General features: G+C 41.0%; 1 protein-coding gene across 1 annotated transcript in view; it reads right to left on the reverse strand.

The window, feature by feature from the left end:
- The window catches only part of SATB2 (SATB homeobox 2), a 102,926-nt gene extending 101,568 nt beyond the window's left edge, over positions 1-1,358 (reverse strand). Inside the window, exon 1 of the mRNA XM_031554156.1 lies at positions 1,186-1,358. Coding sequence (XP_031410016.1) covers positions 1,186-1,357 — 172 coding nt within the window. The 5' untranslated portion in view covers position 1,358. The remainder of the gene's footprint in view (positions 1-1,185) is intronic.
- Positions 1,359-1,847: the final 489 nt, after the last annotated feature.

A 1,847-nucleotide genomic window follows, 5' to 3' on the forward strand; every position in this document is an offset into this window, starting at 1 on the left:
GGGGAGAGGAGGGAAAGTGTCCCTAAAATGACACAAAATGTTTCCTGTTAAAAAACAAAACAACTACCTTCTCACATAGTTTTAATTGCTGCATTGCGTAAATAAATAAATACACTAGATCTGCATGAGCTCTGCCCGTAAGCAGATCCTGAGCGTCTCTCAGAGCAGAGAGGCTGACAGAGGAAATGAATCATTATCACCCTGCTTGGAGAGAAGTTTGTACAAAGAGTGCTGCGCTATTAACCGCTGTCTGGAACTCCTGCATTCAGCGCTGCTCCCTCTGTTTGCACATTCAAATTCCTAGCTATACAAAGTGACTAAAATCAACAGATAAAATCCAAATCCCCAGGCAAAGCTACTGTTGAACTACCCTAAACTGCAGGGGTCTAACTGATGACATGAGGATGAAACAAAGTCACAGGCTTCTCATCCAAAAGAGAAAACAATGAAATAATCTCCTCAGCATAAAAGTTTCTTGAAATGTGAAATTCATTTCGGAAAGATTTTTCCCTCTCCCCCACCTCCTGCCTGTCTCCCCCGTTTATACAATTTTAGGTTTCATGCTGATATTTTGTGTATAGAGAGGAAAGCTTTGTTAACTTTAAGATTTTGCTCCTTCTGGAGAATCATTTTCAAAAAGAAGGAATGGTAGAGATCTACAAAGCACTTTGCAGCAGTACCGTAGACAAGCAGAAACAAAAATCAGTTTGCACATTTTGCAGTAGGGCTATTGGCCATTAAGAGAACATGTATATATAACCTTATTGTATTCAATACACTGTTTCAAAAATGAAACATTATAACAAGCTGTTCAAAAAGGCCCTGATAGAAAGAGAACTAGCGGATACCATCTAGCCCTACACTTAGACATTCTACCCTGCTCTTCTGCACTGATTTCCTCAAAGCAGCAACCTGCCTTGAGATACAGAATAAATGTGTCCTGAATACACTGACTGATCATTATCACCATATTTCACACTTCAGCAAGATCCAGCTAATGCTCTCTAAGCAGGCTAACAAGGTAGGTGTTGTTCTACACCTACTTGAAGATCAAATAATCAATACAACCGATTAAAACACTTCCAAGATTTCCCACCGATTTTCTTGCTTCCTTCTTGCACTGAACAGCCTCAGGTGCACCATTCAGTCAACACAGAGAAGAGGGAAAAGAACTTTACTGAATACCTTGTGCCTGAGCTGCAGAGCTGTGGGAATACCCCAGAGCCAGGAGCGCTGTCTCCACCAGCTGGCTAAAGAGCACATCTTTGCGAACCAGAACAAACTCAGCATGCTCTTCTCGATTATCATATTCAAGAGAGGCATCCGACTGCTCCACCACACAAAAGACTGGAATCATCAAACCTAGATGGAAAAAAAGAAATCTGTGAGAGAGGAACAAGAAAAGTGTCATACATCTCTGATAAAAGCCTTCATTTAAAACACCTCCTAGAAGGCTCATCATAAGTGGATATCGGCCTTTCTTCCCCAGGGGACAGCTTTTGTTTTCTTTCCAAGGGAAATACTGAAGTCTCATCACTTGACTCGTTTACAAACCACACTAAAAGCCCCAGAGAATACAATTTAGGAACAAAATAACAGTCAGCATGAGGACAAATGAGATTTTTCTACTAAGACTTTTTTAATACTGAAGAAATTTTGTTCCTTGAATGCCCTGTTCTTGCAGGTCAGAGCTTCTCTACACTCAGAGATCTGAAAACCTGATAAGTAAACACCACTCTCCAGCTTCTCTCCACACAGTGACCATCATGGAGATATTATCTGGGACTAGTCCCATATGCACTTCTTGGATTGGCTAGGTTAATTCACATATTTCCAGACCATGGCCA

This window comes from Meleagris gallopavo, chromosome 7, assembly GCF_000146605.3.
Source record: "Meleagris gallopavo isolate NT-WF06-2002-E0010 breed Aviagen turkey brand Nicholas breeding stock chromosome 7, Turkey_5.1, whole genome shotgun sequence".
Classification (NCBI taxonomy): Eukaryota; Metazoa; Chordata; class Aves; order Galliformes; family Phasianidae; genus Meleagris; species Meleagris gallopavo.